The sequence below is a fragment of the Pseudophryne corroboree genome, chromosome 1, assembly GCF_028390025.1.
Source record: "Pseudophryne corroboree isolate aPseCor3 chromosome 1, aPseCor3.hap2, whole genome shotgun sequence".
In the NCBI taxonomy this organism is placed as follows: Eukaryota; Metazoa; Chordata; class Amphibia; order Anura; family Myobatrachidae; genus Pseudophryne; species Pseudophryne corroboree.
In genome coordinates, this window is record NC_086444.1 from 595,541,775 (window position 1) to 595,565,347 (window position 23,573).

Below are 23,573 nucleotides of genomic sequence, written 5' to 3' on the forward strand. Positions count from 1 at the left end.
ATATATATATATATATATATATATATCTAAAGGTGGGTACACACTGGAAAGATATATCTGCAGATCAATTGATCTGCAGATATATCTATGGACGGATCGGGCAGTGTGCTGTGCATACACACTGCCCGATCCGTCGGGGACTGACGTCATGAACTGGGCGGACGTGTACACACGCCCGCCCAGTTCAGCTGTCAATCACCGCCGCCCGCCGCAGCATGTGTACGGGCGGTCGGCCGACCGCCGTACACACAGCGACGCGCCAATATATCGGTAGATATATTGGCCATCGGCTGTGCTGCGGGGCCGACGCGATATACGTCTGTGAACGACGGAGTTCACAGACGTATCGGCCGTACACACTGGCCGACGGACCCGCGATATATCGGCCGTTCAAGAGAACGGCCGATATATCGGCCAGTGTGTACGGGCCTTAAGATTGATAAAAGTGTGAGCAGAAAGCTGTTGGAGGCAGCAACAAAGGATAGCACTTATTATTAAATAGAAAATTAGCATACATACACACAACACACACATAGCATACATAAACACTCACAAACAGCATACATACATACCACACAGCATACACACTACACACCAACAACATATACACACTACACACCAACACCATATATATATACACACACACACACACACACACTACACACCAACAACATATATATACACACACACACTACCCACCAACAACATATATACACACACACACACTACACACCAACATATATATATACACACACACACACACACACACACACACACACACACCACTAACCAACTGAACAGAGGAGAGGAGAAGAGGAGGAGATTCTGCCGGAGTCCATGTGAGTTAAACACAGGAGCTGCTGCTGCTGCACATGCTCAGCAGCTCCCTCTACGGTGTTAGAGAGGCTAGAGAGCTCAGCTGATCAGAGGCAGAGCTCAGTGAGGAGCAGCCGTACAATTCATTCACGGCAGCTCGTCTGTGCCTGTGGGTGGCCCCGCCGGGTGCAGAGATGGGGACAAGGCTGTCTCCGTCTCTGAAACACAAAATTTGTCTGCAGAGGGGAAAGTTTGCACCACTGCCACCAATGAATGAACTTCCTAAAATAAAAAAAAACTACCAGTGTTTGACGGCAGGCACGGGGGGCCCTTAAATATGGGGGGCCCAGGGTAATGTGTCCCCTTGGCTCCCCCCTTAATCCGGCTCTGCCTGGTGCCACTGGAGGCACAATGGAGGTTAGATGGGCAACACGCCTTCCATGAAAGTCTGAACTTCTGGAATGGAGGCCAATTGTTTCTGAAAGAAAACTGCTAAGGCTGAAACTGTATAGAAAATATAGATAGAGGCGCTCATGAAAATCACACACCAAAATTTCACAGGTTCAGAATCAACCAAGGAATCAAAAATAGGTAAATACAAAATATATATATTTATTAATGATATAAGATTACTATTGCATAGTAGACAATTCACAAATAATGTTCCTTATAATGTTAGCATGATTTGTGAGATACAGAAATTTAAAAAACACATGAATTATCTAAACCTTGAGAATATATTAAGTGCCCTTGAGATATCACTGAACTATATGGTATGGACATTCAAAGAGTATGTATCAGAATGTTACAGTCTTTTTAGAAACACTGTTGCCACAGCTGCTGGATGTGACTCTTGAATATGTCACAGTGGCTGCACGTATAGATGATTGTCAGCATAGGTTAATGTATAAATAAGGCTGAAACTGTACCTTAATTTAGCCCAATTTTAGACCCGCATCCACACCTGCTTGTAGAAAATGGAGAAAACGTCCTAGCTGAAAACCTTCCGTAGGAGCCTTCATGGATTCACATCAAGAAACATATTTTCTCCAAATACGGTGGTAATGTTTAGACTAGTGATGTGCACTGGACATTTTTCGGGTTTTGTGTTTTGGTTTTGGATTCGGTTCCGCGGCCGTATTTTGGATTCGGACGCGTTTTGGCAAAACCTCCCTGAAAATTTTTTGTCGGATTCGGGTGTTTTTTTACAAAAAACCCTCAAAAACAGCTTAAATCATAGAATTTGGGGGTCATTTTGATCCCATGTTATTATTAACCTCAATAACCATAATTTCCACTCATTTCCAGTCTATTCTGAACACCTCACACCTCACAATATTATTTTTAGTCCTAAAATTTTCACCGAGGTCGCTGGATGACTAAGCTAAGCGACCCAAGTGGCCGACACAAACACCTGGCCCATCTAGGAGTGGCACTGCAGTGTCAGACAGAATGGCAGATTAAAAAAATAGTCCCCAAACAGCACATGATGCAAAGAAAAAAAGAGGCGCAATGAGGTAGCTGTGTGACTAAGCTAAGCAACCCAAGTGGCCGACACAAACACCTGGCCCATCTAGGAGTGGCACTGCAGTGTCAGACAGGATGGCTGATTAAAAAAATAGTCCCCAAACAGCACATGATGCAAAGAAAAAAAGAGGCGCAATGAGGTAGCTGTGTGACTAAGCTAAGCGACCCAAGTGGCCGACACAAACACCTGGCCCATCTAGGAGTGGCACTGCAGTGTCAGACAGGATGGCAGATTAAAAAAATTGTCCCCAAACAGCACATGATGCAAAGAAAAAAAGAGGCGCAATGAGGTAGCTGTGTGACTAAGCTAAGTGACCCAAGTGGCCGACACAAACACCTGGCTCATCTAGGAGTGGCACTGCAGTGTCAGACAGGATGGCAGATTAAAAAAATAGTCCCCAAACAGCCCATGATACAAAGAAAAAAAGAGGCGCAATGAGGTAGCTGTGTGACTAAGCTAAGCGACCCAAGTGGCCGACACAAACACCTGGTCCATCTAGGAGTGGCACTGCAGTGTCAGACAGGATGGCACTTCAAAAAATAGTCCCCAAACAGCACATGATGCAAAGAAAAATGAAAGAAAAAAGAGGCGCAAGATGGAATTGTCCTTGGGCCCTCCCACCCACCCTTATGTTGTATAAACAGGACATGCACACTTTAACGAACCCATCATTTCAGCGACAGGATCTGCCACACGACTGCGACAGAAATGACTGGTTGGTTTGGGCCCCCACCAAAAAAGAAGCAATCAATCTCTCCTTGAACAAACTGGCTCTACAGAGGCAAGATGTCCACCTCCTCCTCATCGTCCGATTCCTCACCCCTTTAACTGTGTACATCCCCCTCCTCACAGATTATTAATTCGTCCCCACTGGAATCCACCATCTCAGGTCCCTGTGTACTTTCTGGAGGCAATTGCAGGTGAATGTCTCCACGGAGGAATTGATTATAATTCATTTTGATGAACATCATCTTCTCCACATTTTCTGGAAGTAACCTCATACGCCGATTGCTGACAAGGTGAGCAGCTGCACTAAACACTCTTTCGGAGTACACACTGGAGGGGGGGCAACTTAGGTAAAATAAAGCCAGTTTCTGCAAGGGCCTCCAAATTGCCTCTAATTCCTGCCAGTATACGTGCCTTCTTGGATGCGGTCACTCATATAATCCTCCACCATTCTTTCAATGGTGACAGAATCATATGCAGTGACAGTAGACAACATGTCAGTAATCGTTGGCAGGTCCTTCAGTCCGGACCAGATGTCAGCACTTGCTCCAGACTGCCCTGCATCACCGCCAGCGGGTGGGCTTGGAATTCTTAGCCTTTTCCTCGCAGCCCCAGTTGCGGGAGAATGTGAAGGAGGAGCTGTTGACGGGTCACATTCCGCTTGACTTGACAATTTTCTCACCAGCAGGTCTTTGAACCTCTGCAGACTTGTGTCTGCCGGAAAGAGAGATACAACGTAGGTTTTAAATCTAGGATCGAGCACGGTGGCCAAAATGTAGTGCTCTGATTTCAACAGATTGACCACCCGTGAATCCTGGTTAAGCAAATTAAGGGCTCCATCCACAAGTCCCACAATCGCTCTGTTTTAGCTCCTCCTTCAATCTCTCCAGCTTCTTCTGCAAAAGCCTGATGAGGGGAATGACCTGACTCAGGCTGGCAGTGTCTGAACTGACTTAACGTGTGGCAAGTTCAAAGGGTTGCAGAACCTTGCACAACGTTGAAATCATTCTCCACTGCGCTTGAGTCAGGTGCATTCCCCCTCCTTTGTCTATATCGTAGGTAGCTGTATAGGCTTGAATGGCCTTTTGCTGCTCCTCCATCCTCTGAAGCATATAGAGGGTTGAATTCCACCTCGTTACCACCTCTTGCTTCAGATGGTGGCAGGGCAGGTTCAGGAGTGTTTGCTGGTGCTCCAGTCTTCGGCACGCGGTGGCTGAATGCCGAAAGTGGCCCGCAATTCTTCGGGCCACCGACAGCATCTCTTGCACGCCCTTGTCGTTTTTTAAATAATTCTGCACCACCAAATTCAATGTATGTGCAAAACATGGGACGTGCTGGAATTTGCCCACATGTAATGCACGCACAATATTGGTGGCATTGTCCGATGTCACAAATCCCCAGGAGAGTCCAATTGGGGTAAGCCATTCTGCGATGATGTTCCTCAGTTTCCGTAAGAGGTTGTCAGCTATGTGCCTCTTATGGAAAGCGGTGATACAAAGCGTAGCCTACCTAGGAACGAGTTGGCGTTTGCGAGATGCTGCTACTGGTGCCGCCGCTGCTGTTCTTGCTGCGGGAGGCAATACATCTACCCAGTGGGCTGTCACAGTCATATAGTCCTGAGTCTGCCCTGCTTCACTTGTCCACATGTCCGTAGTTAAGTGGACATTGGGTACAACTGTATTTTTTAGGACACTGGTGACTCTTTTTCTGACGTCTGTGTACATTTTCGGTATCGCCTGCCTAGAGAAATGGAACCTAGATGGTATTTGGTACCGGCGACACAGTACCTCAATCAATTCTCTAGTTCCCTGTGAATTAACGGTGGATACCGGAAACACGTTTTTCACCACCCAGGCTGCCAAGGCCTGAGTTATCCGCTTTGCAGCAGGATGACTGCTGTGATATTTCATCTTCCTCGCAAAGGACTGTTGGACAGTCAATTGCTTACTGGAAGTAGTACAAGTGGTCTTCCGACTTCCCCTCTGGGATGACGATCGACTCCCAGCAGCAACAACAGCAGCACCAGCAGCAGTAGGTGTTACACTCAAGGATGCATCGGAGGAATCCTAGGCAGGAGACTACTCGTCAAACTTGACAGTGACATGGCCTGCAGGACTATTGGCTTTCCTGTCTAAGGAGGAAATTGACACTGAGGGAGTTGGTGGTGTGGTTTGCAGGAGCTTGGTTACAAGAGGAAGGGATTTAGTTGGCAGTGGACTGCTTCCGCTGTCACCCAAAGTTTTTGAACTTGTCAATGACTTCTGATGAATGCGCTCCAGGTGACGTATAAGGGAGGATGTTCCTAGGTGGTTAACGTCCTTACCCCTACTTATTACAGCTTGACAAAGGCAACACACGGCTTGACACCAGTTGTCCGCATTTCTGTTTTAATAATTCCAGGTGATTTTTTTTGTAACTTGACCAGGCATGTCAATGGCCATATTCGTCCCACGGACAACAAGTGTCTCCCCGGGTGCCTGACTTAAACAAACCACCTCACCATCAGAATCCTCCTTGTCAATTTCCTCCCCAGCGCCAGCAACACCCATATCCTCATCCTGGTGTACTTCAACAGTGACATCTTCAATTTGACTATCAGGAACTGGACTGTGGTGCTCCTTCCAGCACTTGCAGGGGGCATGCAAATGGTGGAAGGCGCCACCTCTTCCCATCTAGTGTTGGGAAGGTCAGGCATCGCAACCGACACAATTGGACTCTCTTTGGGGATTTGTGATTTAGAAGAACGCATAGTTCTTTGCTGTGCTTTTGCCATCTTAACTCTTTTACGTTTTCTAGCAGGAGGATGAGTGCTTCCATCCTCATGTGAAGCTGAACCACTAGCCATGAACATAGGCCAGGGCCTCAGCCGTTCCTTGCCACTCCGTGTCGTAAATGGCATATTGGCAAGTTTACGCTTCTCCTCAGACGCTTTTAATTTAGATTTTTGGGTCATTTTACTGAACTTTTGTTTTTGGGATTTTACATGCTCTCTGCTATGACATTGGGCATCGGCCTTGGCAGACGACGTTGATGGCATTTCATCGTCTCGGCCATGACTAGTGGCAGCAGCTTCAGCACGAGGTGGAAGTGGATCTTGATCTTTCCCTATTTTACCCTCCACATTTTTGTTCTCCATTTTTTAATGTGTGGAATTATATGCCAGTAATATTTCAATAGCAATGGCCTACTACTATATATACTGCGCACAAAAACTTAAATGCACCACAGGTATGGATGGATAGTATTCTTGACGACACAGAGGTAGGTAGAGCAGTGGCCTACTGTACCGTACTGCTATATATTATATACTGGTGGTCAGCAAAATGATGCACTGTCCTACTACTATATATATACTGCGCACAAAAACTTAAATGCACCACAGGTATGGATGGATAGTATACTTGACGACACAGAGGCAGGTAGAGCAGTGGCCTACTGTACCGTACTGCTATATATTATATACTGGTGGTCAGCAAAATTATGCACTGTCCTACTACTATATATATACTGCGCACAAAAACTTAAATGCACCACAGGTATGGATGGATAGTATACTTGACGACACAGAGGTAGGTAGAGCAGTGGACTACTGTACCGTACTGATATAATTCTGGTGGTCACTGGTCAGCAAAATTCTGCACTGTCCTCCTACTATATAATACAATGCAGCACAGATATGGAGCGTTTTTCAGGCAGAGAACGTATAATACTGGTGGTCACTGGTCAGCAAAACTCTGCACTGTCCTCCTACTATATAATACTGGTGGTCCCCAGTCCCCACAATACACTGAGCACAGATATTTGCAGATATTTGCAGAACACTGAGCACAGATATGGAGCGTTTTTCAGGCAGAGAACGTAGATATTTGCAGCACACTGAGCACAGATATTTGCAGCACACTGAGCACAGATATTTGCAGCACACTGAACACAGAAACTGAGAGAACGCCAGCCACGTCCTCTCACTATCATCTACAATGCACGAGTGAAAAATGGCGGCGACGCGCGGCTCCTTATATAGAATACGAATCTCGCGAGAATACGACCGCGGGATGATGATGTTCGGGCGGGCTCGGGTTAACCGAGCAAGGCGGGAGGATCCGAGTCTGCTCGGAACCGTGCAAAAATGGTTGAAGTTCAGGGGGGTTCGGATCCCGAGGAACCGAACCCGCTCATCACTAGTTTAGACGTTACCCTTTTTCTAGCCAGAAAAAGTGTGGGAATGACTTCACTGGAAATACCCTTACGGCTAGGATTAGGCGTTCAACCGCCATACCGTCAAACGTATCCGCTGTAAGGATTGATATACGTACGGCCTCTGCTGTAACAGGTCCTCACGCAGGGGAATAGGCCAGGGAACACCTATGAGTGCTTCCTGAAGATCTGGATATCAAGCCCTCCTTGGCCAGTCTGGGACAACGAGGGTCACTCGAATCTTTGTTCTTCTTATGATCTTTAGAACTTTTGGAATGAGAGGGAATGGAGGGAATACATATACCGACCGAAACACCCACGGTGTCACCAGTGCATCTACTGCTATTGCATGAGGGTCCCTCGACCTGGAACAATATCCCCGAAACTTCTTGTTGAGACGAGATGCCATCATGTCTACTTGAGGAACTCCCCAACGACTTGTCACCTCTCTGAAGACATCTTGGTGGAGGCCCCACTCTCCTGGATGGAGATCGTGTTTGCTGAGGAAATCTGCTTCCCAGATGTCTACTCCTGGAATGAAGGTCGCTGACAGAGCGCCTGTATGCTTTTCCTCCCAGCGGAGAATCTGTGTGGCTTCTGCCACCGCCGCTCTGCGATTCGTTCCGTCCTGACGGTTTCTACACGCTACTGCTGTTACATCGTCCGACTGGATCAGTACGGGTAGATCTTGAAGAAGATGTTCTGCTTGTAGAAGGCCGTTGTAAATGGCTCTTAACTCCAGAATGTTTATGTGGAGACAAGTTTCCTGACTTGACAATTCCTTGGAAGTTTTCCTCCCTGTGTGTCTGCTCTCCAGCCTCGGAGGCTTGCATCCGTGGTCACTAGGGTCCAGTCCTGGATCCCAACCTGCGCCTCACTAGGAGGGGAGAGTTGTGCAGCCACCACAGGAGTGAGATTCTGGTCTTGGAAGACAGGATTATACTCCGGAGCATGTGTAGGTGGGATCCGGACTCTAACAGGTCCCACTGGAATACTCTGGCCTGTAACCTGCCAAACTGTATGACCTCGTAGGCCGCAACCATCATCCCCAGCAACCATATGTATTGATGGATAGACACACTTGCTGGTTTCCGAAATTATTTGACTAGTCTCTGGATCTCCAGAGCTCTTTCCACTGGAAGAAAAACTCTGTAGTTCTGTGTCCAGTATCATTTCCAGAAATGGCAATCTTGTCGTCGGTATCAAGTATGACTTTGGGAAGTTCACGACCCAACCCTGTTGTTGAAGAACTGTCAGGGATAGTGCAGTGTTCAGCACCAACCTGGCCTTGAAACACTCCTTTATTAGGAGATCTTCCAAGTACGGGATACTAGTGACTCCTTGCTTGCGAAGGAGAACCATCATTTTCGCCAGTACCTTGGTGAGAATCCTTGGAGCCGTGGATAGACCAAACGGCAGCGTCTGAAATTGGTAATGACAATCCTGAATTGTAAATCTCAGGCAATCCTGACGTGGAGGATAAATGGGAACATGTAAGTAGGCATCCATTATGTCTACTGAAACCATGAAATCTCCTTCCTCCAGACTGGAGATTACTGCCCTGACAGATTCCATCCTGAATATGAATTACTTTAAGTAGAATTTGAAATAGCCACAAAGAGGCTTTAATAAAAAAAAAAACCTCCCTGTTGGAACAGGGGAATCAGGGTAATGACCTGATCCTGACTCAGTTTTGAATGGCTGTGCTCACTACCTCCCTGTCAGGGAGAGAACTGGTAAGGCCGATTTGAAATCGGTGTGGGGAACCGCCTTGAACTCCAGTTCGCATCCGTGGGACACTATTTGTAAAACCCACGGGTCCAGGCCAGAATGAACCCAGAACTGACTGAAAAGTGTCAGGCATGCCCCCACTGGGGCGGACTCTCGCAAGGGAGTCCCAGCATCATGCAATAGATTTGGCAGAAGCAGGAGATGATTTTTGCTCCTGTGATCCCGAAGAGGCGGACCTCTTTTTCTTCCCCTACCTCTATATGCAAAGAAAGGGAAACTTTTTTTTTTTTTCGTTCGTACCTCATGGGCCGAAAGGACCGCAACTTGGAGCGATGCGACTTTTTTGTCTGTGGAGGGACACACGGCAGAAAAACGACTTACCTGCGGTAGCTGCCCACCAAATCATCCAGGTCACTACTAAACAAGGTCTCCCCTTGATTACGGGAGAGATTCCATAATCTATTTTGGAAGCAGGATGCGCCTTTCACTGGTGAATTCTCTGTCACGGCTCCACGCATGGATGCCGTAGCATACTGTATTTGATCTAACGTCAGGAGAATCTCATCCATTTCAACAGCAACACTCATCCACGCACATGCAATGTAGTCCTGGGTAATGTCTCATGGGTTGTATAATTAAATATTAATGTATACTGCAACGTGCGGTCTGCCGGCTCCTTAAGGACAGATGTCCCAGATGCAGGCAGAGCCACTTCTTTGTTAACCGTGAGAGGGCCCTTCTTAAAAAGGGGGTTGACTCCCCCTGTCAACTGCCAGGAATGGATAGGTAACCTGAATTCCCTTGGGAATCACGAAAGGAAGGAAAAGGTTTCCTTCTTTTCTTTCTTTATTTAGCTAAACCTTCTTCTGTTGGTACAGAAGGGTACTCCGTAATGTCTAAGACAACCCTTATAGCAACAACCATGTACTGAATATTCCTAGTTAATTTCGGAATCATTCTGGAAAACTAGTGTCGACACAGGATTCAGAGTCCGTGTAGGTATCAGTGTGCATTACATAGAGAATGTCAGGAGACCCCGAGGGGCCTGGTGAGGATGAAAACACAGAACTTTGGAAAAACACCTCTTCCACAGACTGTCTCCAGGGCTGTACCTGAGACTCAGACATATGCTTATATTATCACGCAATTTTTTTTTTCACCCATACACGTTTTTAGTGGTGCCGGAAGGACCACCACATTACATATATATATATATATATATATATATATATATATATATATACATACATATACATATATATGTATATATATACACACACATCTGTGCCCCTACTAAAAATTTCCTCAGGGGAAGACCACCCTGTCAGACATGCTACACACGTGTGGAAACACCCCACAGACACTCCGGGGCTTATAGGGGACAGATCCATCTGTAAAATCTGTCAAGGGACACAGAGAGGATTTTGTCAGCTCACAACCCAGCGTCAGCAGCAGAAAACTGTGCAACAAGTTTGCCCACAGACCTGCAGCACCCTTTTATTCATATATCAGTATATACATAAATATACACAGCACTAATTTAATTTCACACCCCCTGTTTTGCACCCTGATACAGTGGTGAAGGAGGGATCAGCGTCCTTGCATGGAAGGAGGGAAAAATGGTGCCGAGTAGTGTGCTGGCTGACTGAGGAAGAAGTCCCGCCCCCGCAATGGCGCGCTTCTCCTCAGTGCGGATTACTAAATATTTATACTGGCGTGGCTTAGGACAGAGCCACCGCACTATATGTCCTTATGTGCCATTGTTAAAAGAGGATTTTATGTTGCCCAGGGCCCCCCCCCTCCCCCTAAACCCCCGCCCTGCACCCTGCAGTGTCTGTTATATGTGTGGGAGCATGGCGCGCGGTACCTCAGAATGCCGTCACTGGAGAAGTCTTCTGTTCTTCTGCTACTCACCTGTCTTCTGACTTCTGGCTCTGTAAGGGGGTGACGGCAGGCTGCAGGAGTGAGCATCTAGGCGTACCCAGCGATCAGCACCCTCAGGAGCTAATGGTGTCCTGTCAGCTAGAAGCAGAGCAACTGAACTCACTAGAAGTTGGTAATACTTCTCTCCCTAAGTCCCACGAAGCAGGGAGACCGTTGCCAGCAGCCTCCCTGAAAATAAAAAAACTAACATAAGTCTTTTCAGAGAATCTCAGTAGAGCTCCCCTGTAGTGCATCCAGTCTCACTGGGCACAATTCTAAAACTGGAGTCTGGAGGAGGGGCATGGAGGGAGGAGCCAGTTCACACCCTTTGAAAGTCTTAAAGTGCCCATGTCTCCTGCGGATCCCGTCTATACCCCATGGTTCTAAATGTGACCCCAGCATCCTCTAGGACATATGAGAAAATATTATGGGTGACAGGATGCATCATGACTGCTGCCAGTCCTCTGTTAAAAAATATCATTATGTTATGCTTTGGGTTGCAGGGCCGTCTTAACAGCAGTGTAGGCCCCTGGGCACAGCAATGCACTGGGCCCCCTACCAATCCTCCAGCAGTAGGGGTGGGGGGTGCTAGCAGCGGCAGCTTTGATGTCCCGCGGGCCGTAGTGGGTGTTCTATCTTCCGCTCAGCATGCAGGACCTGGAACAGTAATTTCTGCTAATTACTCCTTTACTGCACAGATGGGGCTAAACTGTAAAAGGGGGCATTGGGCTGAATGAAGAAGCTCCGGTACATGACTTCCAGGGTTGTAGGGGGTGTTTAATACGTAGGGGAGGGGTTAATAGTGGAGTGGGCTTAATATTTATAATTTTCTGGTTGGAGAGCAGCTTGCCTGGCTGCAGATATCTCAAGATCCTGAAAATGTATTTCTTAGCTTTGAATGGGTTTAAAAAAACTAGAGAGTCTCACCTTTCAGAAGGTTCTGAGGACTTGGGGATCAGAGTTAAGGAACCAGAGCAATCTACCAATGAAAATCTAAAACTGCATATTCGGCGTCTGGAGCTGGAGCAGGGACCAGCTGCTTGAAGGCTGATATCTCTGGTTCTGGCCATAATAGAGACAAGCTGCCAGTGTCCACAGAAAGTGGAGAGTCTCAGCTTTTGGAGTATACCCTCAGAAAAACTCTAAGTCAGACAGAACCCGAGATATGTGGCTGGGAGGAGCAATTAACAGGTTTGGATTGGGACCACTGCTTTCAAGTCGGATATCTCCGGTTCCCCAGGTCCGATTTTCAAAAATCTGGTACCCCTGGAAAGAGGGGACCCTCAGATATCAGCCTAGGGCCCTTATACTCCTGGGGCCCTTGGGCAAGAGCCCATTGAGCCCATACGAAAAGACGGCCCTGTTGGGTTGTAATAAAGGGACATCCTTTTAGCTTCATCTTGTTTGAATTATAATTTTGTACATAAAATGAGTGGCCAAAATTGCTGCCTCACAGACCAACTGTGTTATCTGTACGGAGAGTGCAAATACTTTTTGTGTCTGTGTGGGTTTCCTTCCTGGATGCTCCATATTATTCCCATGATCCAGTGGCGTAAGCACTATGAATGAACAAGCATTATCTGAGTGGTTCTCAAACTCTGTCCTCAGGACCCCAAACAGTTCATGTTTTCCTTATCACCTGTGCCCAATTAAGCGACCTGGAAAACGTGAACTGTTCAGGTTTCTGAGGACAATGTTTGAGAACTACTGTATTGTTTGATGACACAGAATTGTATACTATGGCCCTCATTCCGAGTTGTTCGCTCAGTAATTTTCTTCGCATCGCAGCGATTTTCCGCTAATTGCGCATGCGCAATGTTCGCACTGCGACTGCGCCAAGTAAATTTGCTAAGAAGTTTGGTATTTTACTCACGGCGTTACGAGGTTTTTTCTTCGTTCTGGTGATCGTAGTGTGATTGACAGGAAGTGGGTGTTTCTGGGCGGAAACTGCCCGTTTTATGGGTGTGTGTGAAAAAACGCTACAGTTTCTGGGAAAAACGCGGGAGTGGCTGGAGAAACGGGGGAGTGTCTGGGCGAACGCTGGGTGTGTTTGTGACGTCAAACCAGGAACGAAACTGACTGAACTGATCGCAGTGGTAGAGTAAGTATCGAGCTACTCAGAAACTGCTAAGAAATTTCCATTCGCAATTTAGAGAATCTTTCGTTCGCAATTTTGCTAAGCTAATATTCACTCCCAGTAGGCGGCGGCTTAGCGTGTGCAATGCTGCTAAAAGCAGCTTGCGAGCAAACAACTCGGAATGAGGGCCTATGTTACTGCTCTAGAGAGGGTAGTATAGATACATTATTTGATCTTGTTGTGCATCTCTTACGATATCTGGGGTATTCAGCTGTGATACAAATCCTCCAAAACAAATAAATATAACTGTCATGTTGTTTTCGCTTTCCCAGCCTGCTCACCTATTGTTTGTCTTGCTCTCTGATTCCAAAGGCTGAATTAAAGAGCAATTTAAATGAAAATGAAAAGATCAGCACAATGTCTAACAAAGGATGGAAGCAGGAGCACATCGCATCTGTCCACAAATGCTGACATGACTTTTTATGTAGCTGATTGTTTAAAAGTATTTGAGTGCAAGGCACATTGCTGAAGTTATTGTTTCATTTTGGCATTTTATAAACACTTCTATATTGAAGTTTATTATTTAAAAAAAAAAATCATTTACATGTACTTTTTCCATTTATCCATATGCTTTAATTACACACCTGTTGGTAACTAGTCAATGGTGGTCATTCACCAGTGAGTAGAAAAGCATGTTTTTCTCTTCTATGACACCTGCCTGTACACCTTATGGGCCCGAAGATGGAAGTACACAATGCACACTGTGCTTTGGGGAGGGAACAGAATTTTGTCTGTGTGCACAAGATAATCACACGTGCTAATTTAGTGAATAATGGCTACAGTTGCATGTGTTCAGCTTAGTAGCACAAAGCTATTGCCCAGAGCTAAATAGAATGCAAGCTTGGAGGTGACACTGACCCCCCAACTTGGGGTGGCATTTGCATAGCCTATCTGCCACACCTCCCCCAATTTAGGCAGGACAATTCTGATTTGTGGGGACAGTCCAGCCTTTCTGCAGATTCTGAAAGAGATGGACAGTATGTCCCTTTGACAGATGCCCCTTTAATGCTTCATGTACTGTACCAACGGGAGGTGTATAAAGAATTTTAAGGCAAAGAAATGTAAGGGGAATGCGGGTGTCCCAGCCCCTTGGAAGCAATTAATCACAGGCCACAATATTATGTGACTACACAACAATTAGCATGTCCACAGCTCCTAATGCATAGCAACTTTATGCCTTAATCAATTGAAAAAACTTCCATTAATCTTATATTTTTACATTAAAGATCTGCACATTCAACACTTGGACCAAACATCCAGATCCGTGGAGCTTAAATGCAACATGATCACCCTCCCCTACAGATGTGTCCTTCCTCACCTATCCTCCGTACGTTATGAGTCACGTTACACAGGGCGCATGAGAATCACCAGCTCCCATGTGACATTGCCAGCGCCAGGCAGATTTTTCCCCCAAAAATGCAGCTTATACACATAACTATATGAATTAGGGGTCTGGGACTCAAGATCGTCACCAATTAGGTCGACACCACTTAAGTTGACACCAATTGGTCGACAAACCTTAGGTCAACACTATAAATAGGTCGACACAGACATAAGATCAACATGGAAAAAGGTTGACATGGAAAAAGGTCGACATGATTTTTTTAATGTTTATTTGGTGTCGTTTTCTTTGTAATATGACCGGGAACCCCAATTAGTGTACAGTGTCCCCTCGCATGGCTCGCTTCACTCGCCATGCTTCGGACAAGGTGCCTCGCTCCGATACCGCTGCACTCGGCACAGGTCACTATTCCCAATCGTAGTCCGCGTGGATCGTAAACTATGAAAAAGTTCAAAAAATGAAGAAAAAATTGAACAACATGTCGACCTTGTTCATGTTGTCCTTTTGTCTGCGTAGACCTATTTCTGGTGTCGACCTAAGGTGTGTTGACAAATTGGTGTCGACCTAATTGGTGTCGACCTGGAGTCCAGATACCATGAATTAGACACACCAACAGACTACAAAGATTAAAATAATATGTTGCATTCTGTGTGACTGATGTTGTATCAGTATATAAAATGCTACGTTACAGTGTCAGTGGAAAACGGCCAATTTAATCAGTGTAGTCTGCTGGTGTGTCTTATACACATAGCAAAACAAATAAGATGCCGTTTCAGAGAAAAAGATGCACTAAAAAATGTTTGGCATAAGTAAACTCACTTGGAAGGGCAGTTTACCGTCACTGCAGCAACAACAACATCTGTATAAGGTCACAAACTATATACATAAACTCTCATACTAACTAGCAGTCTTCAGTAACATACATTACAATTTACAGTGCGCATCCAATATAGGCATTACATTATAAGGGCAGTATGTATCAAAGATAAAAATGTTGTAAAACCTGCTTTACGCAATACATATGACTCCGCGGTAGATATCAGCAATGTGCTGGTATACAGCAGCTCTAGAAAGCATACTTTTCTGGAGCTTCTGCTCAATACGCAACACCAAAGGATCCCTTGCCATCTTTCCGATAAATGCGCATGTGCAGGCAGATGGCCATGCATGCACAATAGGACTCCTGGGTCATTGGGACATAAGTTATTGGAAGAGCTGTCCTGGCAGGTAAGTGTACCTGCATTCCGGTGATCACAAATGCCAGCATGCCCTAAGTAATATGCATAGTGACTATGATTTTACTGAACTTAGAATCAAACAAAGGTGCCAATTCAGTATGAATTGTTTGTGCTATCCCTGTGTGATTTCCCAATTAACGGGAAACTGCGCAGATGCAGGACCCGTTCTGTGCATGTGCATAGCGGGTCCTACATTTGGCTTGCATTATTCTGATTTGGGAGGCAGGGTGGGGGCAGAGACAACTGGTATTTCAGGAAATGGGGTGGGGGGGGTGGGGAGTGTCGTCCCCATTTTCCGGGAGTGGTGAGGCCACGGTCTGCGTCTCGGATGCAGATTTCTTGGCCTCGCAACTCCCCTGCAGCGGCCATCCTGAGCCAGCCTGATGGTCGTGATGGCGATCGCAGGCTGCGACATGATTGCGGCGATGGGATCGCAAATGCAGCAACACCTCCTACTGCATTTGTATTACTATGGATCACATTTGCAAAGCTGCCTGTGAGCATCTTTACAAATGCGATCCATACTGAATGAGGTCCAAAATTCTCCACAGTGCTCTCAGCCTCTCAGGCATATGGTGAAATGTTACAAAATACGGAAACATGAACTTGAATCCTAAGGAACATTTGAGAGATATGTAATAATGTGATATAAAAATAAATTCCTATATACAACAGGCCATGTAAATTCCAGGGATGTAAATTCCATTTGCTCGGCCATTCTGCAGTGTGACAATATACACAGTGTATTTGCAGGGGCGTAAGTTAATACCAGACGCCCGGAGGCAAAAAAAATTATATTCCCCCCCCCCCGGCCCAGTTATGGTATAAACGCACACAGCCACAAATACACACCCTCATATATATACAGATACACACCCAACCACATATACACACAGTCATATATATACATACACACACACACACACACACACACTATACCACTTATACACACACACAGCCACATAGCTACATACTCACACCTATACAAATACACACATAGCTACATACTCACACCTATACAAATACACAAACACACACACATTGACGTACACACTGTCCCAACCCTCACACTCTCCTCGTTCATTCAGTTACAGCTTAGTTCTCACCATTGGCAGGTGTCAGCATGTAGGAGTCGGGCAGCGGCGCTGAGGGGAAGTAGCCGAAGCTGGCCAGCTGTGCTGTGAGGCGGGAGCCGGGCAGCTGCCCTGTGGGGCGGGAGCCAGCCAGCCGTCCTGTCATCAGGCTGAAGCCGGAGCTGGGCAGCTGCGCCATCGGAGTGAGGGGGAGGGCGGGTGGAAGGCGGCCAGACGTGGTATCATTATGCGGGAGCCGGCCAGCCGCACTTGTCGGGGGTGGGACCTGGCGGGTCATGCGGGAGACGGGAGACGCAGCCGGACAGCTGCACTGTCAGAGGCAATGGAGAAGGTGCCCCCATCACTGCTGGAGCCCGGCGGCAACCGACTCCATTGCCTCCTGGACTTCCGCCACTGTGTATTTGTAAATGTGCATTTCACAGAATTTGTAGTATATGATTAAAACTGGGACAATGACAGGCAATTCATTCAGTTGTTTGCTTCAACTAGGCCTAGGAACACCTAAGGTTATATTCCTCTAATGAAATTTGTAACATGTTTTGTCTAAATGCTGAATGAGGAAAATATTTTGCTGAACAGTTTTAAAACATTTTGCTAAGGTATAAAATCATGAAGGCACAGTCTGCTGTAGTTAACTGTGTTGAAGTATTTCCTCACCTTCATATCATACAAATATTTTTGTGTTCAATGACTAAAGACATGGGGGTATATTTACTTAGATTCGTAATTGTTGGGATTTGGAGGGAGATTAAACACGAATGACATTGAATGTGTGAATTTGCAACTTTTTGGGTTTTTTTACGCCTCATTTACTATGCTGTCGTATTCTGCATTTTCGTGTTTTCTGATGTCGATGTCATTCGTAATGTCGGGCAGTGTTTTACGGGAGTGATTAGTAAAACACTGCCGGACTTAACACAATGAATCCCGGCCGGATCTGTGAGATCCGTGCAGGGCTTCATTGTGTACCTTTAAAAGAAGTCTATAAAGTGTTAAAAATCAGAAAAATTTTTTTGCGTGAGGTCCCCCCTCCTAAGCATAACCAGCCTTGGATGGGAGGCTGATAGCCTTTCAACTGGCGGGATCCCCCGTCACTGCTGTCAAAGAGGGTCCCGTCAGCCAATCAGGGAGCACCACGTCATGGCACTCTCCTGATTGGCTGTGCGCTCCTGCCCTGTCAATCAGGAGGAGCGCACTGTGGCGCTACATTATATCCGATGGTGGGAACTTTGCGGTCTGTGGTAAACCGCGAGGTTAAGTGGGGTCACTCTTGTGGTTGGCCCCACTTAACCTTTCGGTCTACCGCAGACCGCAAAGTTCCCATCATTGGATATAATGTAGCGCTTGCGCTACATTGTATCCACAGTTCGCCTCCTGACTGACGTGGCGCTCCCTGATTGGCTGAAGGGACCCTCTTTGACAGCAGTCACGGGGGATCCCGCCAGTCGGGGAAAGGGGTTCCATGTGTAAACATGGGACCCCTTTCAGTGCGTGGACCGGGTTTTTATTTTTTTATTTTGCCAAGTACATGGATTATAACTTTTAAGAAGAGGACCGATCTACCCCGGATTCTTTGTAAGTATATTTTTATTTACAGGTACCCATGGATTCTACTGGACAAAGGGACCGAGTGCTTCGTGTCAACATAGGTAAGTATGTATGTATGTAAGTGTGCATGTATGTTGATTAAACTTTTACTTACACGGTGTCTGTGTGTTGTTTTTATTTGGGTATTTTGTTTGTAGTAGAACTACAGGTACCAGCGGGCCTGTTTCCCCCCGCATGCTGGTACTTGTGGATCTCCAAGTACCAGCTTGCGGGAGGCTTGCTGGGACTTGCTACAAAAAACAATATTCTTTTTTTTACACAAAAGGCTATCAGCCTCCCATCCACCGCCCACGGATGGGGGGGACAGCCTCGGGCTTCACCCCTGGTCCTTGGGTGGCTGGAGGGGGGACCCCTGGATTTAAGGGGTCCCCACTCCTCCAGGGTACCCCGGCCAGGGGTGACTAGTTGGTGATTTAATGCCAGGGCCGCAGGGACCAATATAACAGTGTCCCCCGGCTGTGGCATTATCTCTGACTAGTGGAGCCCGCTGCTGGTGTTAAAAATACGGGGGACCCCTACGTTTTTTGTCCCCCGTATTTTTTGCACAAGGACCAGGTGCAGAGCCCGGTGCTGGTTGTTAAAATATGGGGGAACCCCAGTCATTCCCCCCCCCCCCCCCCCCCGTATTTTTACAACCAGGACCGGCTTAAAGAGTCCGAGGCTGGTTATGCTTAGGAGGGGGGACCCCACGCAAAAAAAAACAACTGATTTTTAACTCTTTCACACCCCTACCCACTGATAAACATGCACGGATCTCACTGATCCGTGCATGCCTATCAGAATACGGTAAAAAAAAGCAGGTCTATTTGCTTTTTTTTACGATTTGTATTTTTTCACGGCAGTGTTTGGCTATTGCCGGCAGAGATTGTGAATATGAATTTTTTGTAAATTACCGAGTTGTATAAAATAACAGGCGTGTTTGACCGATGGTGTATTCATTCGTAATTTTTTTCTTTGCCTTCAAAAAAAATACGAATGCCCTCATCACTGCCGAGATTTGTGCTTAGTAAATTCCCGAGATGACACTTTGAAGAAAAAACACCAAATCGGTCAAAATCGTGAGCTTAGTAAATATACCCCATTCAATTGTAGAGAGCTGTCTGCAAGACAATCACCTAAAACCATGAACATATGGGGTGGGAGGTAATGCTCTCCAAGTTGGCCCGAGTTGCAGGATTCCAGCCGAACTTGGACATTTTTTTAAAGCGGCAATCATTTACAAGGCAAAACCATGCCTTGTAAATGACTGCCGCTTTAGAAAAAAGTCTCAGTTCGGCCGTAATCCCGCACCTCCAGCCAACTCGGATGCCATTACATCCCGCCCATGCACTTCATTGCCTATCCTTCCCCAGGTCTTCCCTGTATAGGAATGATTAAACAGAGAATATAACATTCTGTGTAAATTAAGTTAAAATAATAATTGAGATATTATAATCAAGCTCTGCATTTGTTCTGTAGTTCTTTCACTCACTTTTTTAAAATTATTTTCCCAATAGGATTAAGGAAGAAAACTGTGCAATTTAAAGACCCTGAAGGATCTGAAGAAATAGAAGAGGACAGTTTGCAATTTACAGTAAGTGACAGTTACTGTATACATATATTTATCTTAAAGAAAAATAATACTGTATATGAGATTAAATATTTTTAGCAAATAATAATTGCATATGCTTGTTGCCTATCAAATTATATCTGCCCTACATTCTATTATATTATATATCACCTTAACTTTTAAAGTGCAGTCTTCACGCCATGCAGATCTGTTTTGTAAGGAAAGTGTGGGGGGTTGCTTTATATGAGCAGAAAAAAGAACAGTGGGGGTCATTCTGAGTTGATCGCTCGCTATTTTTAGTAGTCGTGCAAACGCATAGTCGCCGCCCACGGGGGAGTGTATTTTCGCTTTGCAAGTGTGCAAACGCCTTTGCAGCCGAGCGCAGCAAAAACATTTTGTGCAGTTTCAGAGTAGCTCTGGACTTACTCAGCCCTTGCGATCACTTCAGTCTTTTTGGTGCCGGAATTGATGTCAGACACCCGCCCTGCAAACGCCTGGACACGCCTACGTTTTCCCAAACACTCCCAGAAAACGGTCAGTTGACACCCATAAACGCCCTCTTTCTGTGAATCACCTTGTGTTCGGCTGTGCGAATGGAATCTTCGCTAAATCCATCGCCCAGCACTGATCCTCTTTGTACCCGTACGATTCGCCTGCGCATTGCGGTGCATACACATGTGCAGTTTTGCCATTTTTTTACTTGACCGCTGCGCTGCGAAAATCGGCAGCGAGCGATCAACTCGGAATGACCCCCAGTGTTAGAGTTAATAGACTATCACAGAGGAAAGAAGAATGGAAAGTTGTGTACAGAGCGGAGGCAACTAAAAACTAGGGGGTATATTTAATAAATTGCATATACTATAGAAGTGGAGACATTGCCCATAGCAACCAATCAGATTCTACTTATTTATCTAGTACCTTCTAGAAGATAATAGCTAGAATCTGATTGAATGCTATGGGCAACATTCTCCACTTCTTTAAACCCAGACTTTGAATAAGTGTGAGATTTGGGCTATTGTGTGAGGGCAAAGATGAAAGCCAGTGAAGAGCTTGGGCCCTCATTCCGAGTTGATCGCTCGTTATTTTTCATCGCATCGCAGTGAATTTTCGCTTAGTGCGCATGCGCAATAGTCGCACTGCGACTGCGCCAAGTAACTTTGCTATGAAGATAGTATTTTTACTCACGGCTTTTTCTTCGCTCCGGCGATCGTAGTGTGATTGACAGGAAATGGGTGTTACTGGGCGGAAACACGGCGTTTTAGGGGCGTGTGGATGAAAACGCTACCGTTTCCGGAAAAAACGCAGGAGTGGCCGGAGAAACGGGGGAGTGTCTGAGCGAACGCTGGGTGTGTTTCTGACGTCAATCCAGGAACGACAAGCACTGAACTGATCGCACAGGCAGAGTAAGTGTGGAGCTACTCTAAAACTGCTAAGTAGTTTGTGATCGCAATAATGCGAATACATCGGTCGCAATTTTAGGATGCTAAGATACACTCCCAGTAGGCGTAGGCTTAGCGTGTGTAACTCTGCTAAATTCGCCTTGCGACCGATCAACTCGGAATGAGGGCCTTGGTACCAGAATTGTCTCTGTCAACATCTATACTAAAATCACCAATAATGATGTTAGGAATATCAGTCATGAGGGACAGAATGAGCCAGAGAAATGAAACAAGATTAGTCAATTAGTCAAATCAGTTCTGATGTTCGAAAAACTTCTGATGAATTCTCAAACTTTAGCTAATGTAGGCTAGAAAATGTTTAGATAACCAATGGTTGACCATGTTCAATGTGAGGAAACAAACCTAAACTTGTAATTCCCTTGATGTACCTCGTTTCTCGTAGTAAATGGGCTGTGGGCAAGGAGAGTTGGTACTGGGCAGTCAATCTAGCAGCCGGCAGAGATAGCTCCCTTAATTGATTAAAACGGCCACTGTAACGCTAGTGCTTATAACCTGTTTGTCTCCCAGAAAAAGCTGCAAACAGCACCAGACCTGTACATATGAAAATGTGTGGCATGTGTACAGTAAGAAAATGCATATTTTATTTGGGAACAATAGTTGCATGTGGTGAAGCTGAATATTCTTTTTTAAGCACATTTAGAATCTTAGGACATGTGGGACCTGTTGGAGTTATTGTGAGATCTGGGGAATTTTGGAAGGAATGGGTTATGACTGGCATGTGGAAAGTATAAGGTAAATGTAGGGGCATTTTGGGACAAATGTGTGGCTGATGTGATGCGGGGCATAAATAATTGGTAGGCTTCTTATTGTGTTGGGGTGGGTGGGGCTTTTTTATATTTATTTTTTATATTTTGTAATATTTTTAAGAGGAGGACTAGGACACAGAGGTGGTATAATTTTTTTTTATCAATTCCAAAACATAATATTAGAGTATATATTTTATTTCAAACCATGAAAACTTGTGTTAAGAGCAGCAACCTGTGTGATATAGTACCTGTGTTTACCAGCATTCACACGTCATTCTGATGCCACATCAAGGCCTTTCAATAGCCTGCTGAGTGTGAGGTTCTTCTGCAATATCAGCTACAGATGACAGGAAGCAGTGCATTGTTAACACTGACAACTGAAACTTGAAGATCCACTGCAATGCCATCTACAGACAACAAGTGACAGCACTTTGCCAAAGGTCAAGTCCATTAGTACTAGAGACATGTTACGCAGCATTTAAAAGCTGATTTAAGCTGTTCATTGCTGTCTCCTACGGGGCTTGCTCCTCACTGCTAGCAACCTGTGCATGAGCAAAGTAGAATTTTGTTTCTTTCTTGGTGTTTCAGAGACTTGTTTTGTTTACCTAATTATTGACTTTAGCTTCATCACTCATGTTTCTCCCTTCTCCAGTTCAACTGTGTCCCTCCTGACCTGTGGCTTGGTCAGGTGTGATAGCTCCCCCAGCAAAGCAATTCTCTGCTGCCACCAACCAGCATTGTGACCTTTTGGCTGTGCACTGACATGTAGGGGGAGAACTGCCATGTGATGCTTTATAACACAGCTCATCCTGATGTCCCTTATGAGTTATTGGTCAACATACAGTACACAACCACTGATGACAAGATCTGGGGCCAGATGTAATGCATTACATCCAGCCCCTGATATTTATTTTCATGAGTATAATCTCTATACCCAGGAAATAGTTGACAAATCTTAAGGGGAATTCATGACACGGATTCACATGTAGTTCGGACTACATCTGTCAACTGTCATCTTTCTGCTCACAGGCTAGGCTTTTGTGGCCATATTGATCCTGATCTTTGACTTTCCGGGTCGCACCATCACTGTATCCGCAACATGGTTCTTATGTGTTATTGCCACTGACTGAACCAGAGTGTAGGTGGAATGATGAGTCGCTGTGCACCTCCTTTCAGAGAGGGATGGCTGCCTCTATTTAAAATGAGCATCTTTGGCTGGGACCTTGCCACCTCCATGGAGGGACTAATCATCATGTCATATTTGGCTCCATATTCACGTTAAAGAGCATCTGCTTCAGTGGTAAAAGACAGCTACTCACCATCTCCTAACAGCTCACTGATGAGCCGTACTTGCCAGCTCAGCTCTTCAAAGAGCTGATGCAACTCGGAAGGCTTGCTTTGCCCTGGTACAAGAATTGTCTTTATCGTGGCTGTTGAAGCACAGAATGTCCAGAATTGGATGGGTCTGAGTCATCAGGAAA

General features: G+C 45.7%; 1 protein-coding gene and 1 long non-coding RNA gene across 8 annotated transcripts in view; one reads left to right on the forward strand and one right to left on the reverse strand.

Moving 5' to 3' along the window:
• The window catches only part of PALM2AKAP2 (PALM2 and AKAP2 fusion), a 761,359-nt gene that overhangs the window by 550,779 nt on the left and 187,007 nt on the right, over nucleotides 1–23,573 (forward strand). For all 7 annotated transcript variants that reach the window (XM_063914265.1, XM_063914267.1, XM_063914268.1 and 4 more), the window contains one exon: nucleotides 19,834–19,910. In XM_063914265.1, the coding sequence (XP_063770335.1) occupies nucleotides 19,834–19,910 (77 nt within the window). The remainder of the gene's footprint in view (nucleotides 1–19,833; nucleotides 19,911–23,573) is intronic.
• Nucleotides 1–23,573, reverse strand: part of LOC134900845 (uncharacterized) — a 218,013-nt gene that overhangs the window by 181,780 nt on the left and 12,660 nt on the right. The gene's annotated exons all lie outside the window — the stretch shown is intronic.